The following is a 2,500-nucleotide window of genomic DNA, read 5'->3' on the forward strand; positions in this document are numbered from 1 at the left end:
AGTTTGAGCAGCTTGCAAACTGTGGTTATGTTGGTAACGGGTTGCCCACAGGTCGATTCGCCCACACTGAAGTCGATTCGCATACATTGAAGTCAATTCAATTGACGCAGAATCAAAACTCCAGCCAGACCAACACTCAGGGTCTTTAAATGACTGAGGAGCAAGTGCTGCCTTTGTAATTACATCCGCAAATGGTTAGACTATTAAATCTTGTCGGTTAAGGACCATAAACCGTAGGTCCTGTCTCACAACCCTTGTTTATAAACTCTGTGAGATGAGATGTTAGTAATCCCACACACTGTTCCTGGTGTTCTGACCTAAATGTGTCCTCAGTTAGCTTTAGAATGCGCTTGAACGCCTTCTGATGCATGTCTTCTACGTGTACTAAGTCCAGTTGGTTAACAGCACAGTTCATATTTCTTTTGAATTCAAACTCCAATGAAATGTTAAGGGCCATTTAAAAATTTTGTTATTGTATTTCCTCAAATTTTGCTGCGATAAAGAGGGTTTTCGTTTCCCTGTCGGAATAACGAGTTATGGCTTATATTCTTTCTTTAGCGTTGAATGTTACGATTTCAAGGGCGAGAACTGGTTTGCTGTCGCGGAGATGAACTCGCGCCGATGCCGCGCAGGCGTTGCTGTCTTGGACGGACTTGTGTACGCTGTAGGTGGCTTCAATGGCTCTCTGCGCGTTCGAACCGTCGATTGCTACGATCCAATCAAAGATCAGTGGCGTCCCGTGGCGTCTATGGAAGCGCGTCGCAGCACGCTCGGTGCGGCTGTCATGAACGGCTTGCTGTACGCTATCGGGGGCTTTGACGGCACGACAGGACTTAATACTTGTGAGGTTTACGATCCGAAGCTTAACGAATGGCGACCTATTTGTCCGATGAGTACGCGGAGAAGCAGCGTCGGTGTTGGCGTCCTGAACAACCTCCTGTTTGCCGTCGGTGGATACGACGGTGCGTCCAGACACTGTCTTAGCTCGGTCGAGTCTTACAATCCAATCAATAATGAGTGGAGCTTGATGGCCGAAATGAGCACGCGTCGAAGCGGCGCTGGGGTCGGCGTCGCCGAAGGACTCTTGTACGCCATTGGCGGACATGACGGGCCTCACGTTCGAAAGAGCGTGGAGTGCTTTAACCTAGATGTGAACCAATGGCGTCCGGTCGCCGACATGAGCATGTGCCGCAGAAACGCGGGGGTTGCTTCCGTCAACGGTTTGTTGTTCGTCGTCGGTGGAGATGACGGATCGAGTAACTTGTTTTCCGTCGAAGTTTACAATCCCCGAACTGACCAGTGGAATTTACTTCAAACTCACATGACGATAGGCAGAAGCTACGCGGGTGTTGCTGTTATTGACAGGCCAAGTAGTTGATCTTTGTTTGTATAAAACAACCAAGATTGCGAGGAGCCGCTTGAGACTCGAAAACGGTGTGCTTATGCTCTTTTCCAAAATGGACGCACGAAGAACAAAATTTCGAGGCTGAGGGTTGGGGTGGAGCTAAGTTAGCCTTATTGTTGGCTGTCTTGTCCGCTTATGTAGACCGCTTTCGCTTCGATGTTTTTTCGCTTCCCAATACAAACCCTGTGACTCTGCTCTGGTGTATTGATTCGTAAAAAAGTACCATTTGCACGAAAAAATATGGAAACAGTTCCTGCGAGAGAGACAGTCAACAAGTAGCATTTGGAGCTTAATTTGTTCTTTCCGGCTTTCGTAAGCGCAACAACTATTGCTAAAATTGCTTTCATAACTGCGAGGATCATAGCATTTCATTTCGTATTTATTAAGCTGTGGAGAAAGAAGTACTTTAATAAGCAATTACTTTCTTATTTTCGATGTCCTTAGCAGATCAATAGCCCAATTTCGATATATTAAAATTCAGTCCAAAACAAAAGGCATCATCTCGAAGCTCTGGGGAATAAATGTAATTATTAAATTCTCAACCTCTCTGTCTATACAGTCCAAAACAAAAGGCATCATCTCGAAGCTCTGGGGAATAAATGTAATTATTAAATTCTCAACCTCGAAATAATGCAATTCTAGCTTTCTGATTGGTTCACTGGATCTCGGTTACCAGCAGTTATACCTGCGTTTGACCTAATATGGAAATAAATGCGGCAAATGTCGCTCGGCATAAAATTGTTTGCACCAGAAAGTCACATCACTTTACGCGCGTTTCTTAAACTTAAATAAAATTTAGCAAACCGAAGGTTGAGAATTTAATAAAACAATTATTCCGTTCGCCCTTGTTGGATACGAGATTGGTAATAGCCAACTTGGCGCTACGCGCCTCGTTGGCTATTTACCATCTCGTATCCAACGCGGGCTCATGGAATAATTGTTTAGGACTGAATTTTAATATATCGAGATTAGTCTATTTTCCATGAAATTTCCTTGTGCGAGAAAACTGTTCGAAAAAATTACAGACAAATTTATCCAAAATATTCCCTTTAGATGACAGTAAACGTTTTACGAGAACCTTAATTAACTCTTTAC

The 2,500-nt window shown here is 44.2% G+C and overlaps 1 protein-coding gene across 1 annotated transcript in view; it reads left to right on the plus strand.

The window, feature by feature from the left end:
• The window catches only part of LOC138005759 (kelch-like protein 2), an 8,126-nt gene extending 6,527 nt beyond the window's left edge, over positions 1-1,599 (plus strand). Inside the window, exon 5 of the mRNA XM_068851943.1 lies at positions 559-1,599. Within this exon, the coding sequence (XP_068708044.1) occupies positions 559-1,378 (820 nt within the window). The 3' untranslated portion in view covers positions 1,379-1,599. The remainder of the gene's footprint in view (positions 1-558) is intronic.
• Positions 1,600-2,500: the final 901 nt, after the last annotated feature.

Source organism: Montipora foliosa, chromosome 1, assembly GCF_036669935.1.
Source record: "Montipora foliosa isolate CH-2021 chromosome 1, ASM3666993v2, whole genome shotgun sequence".
Classification (NCBI taxonomy): Eukaryota; Metazoa; Cnidaria; class Anthozoa; order Scleractinia; family Acroporidae; genus Montipora; species Montipora foliosa.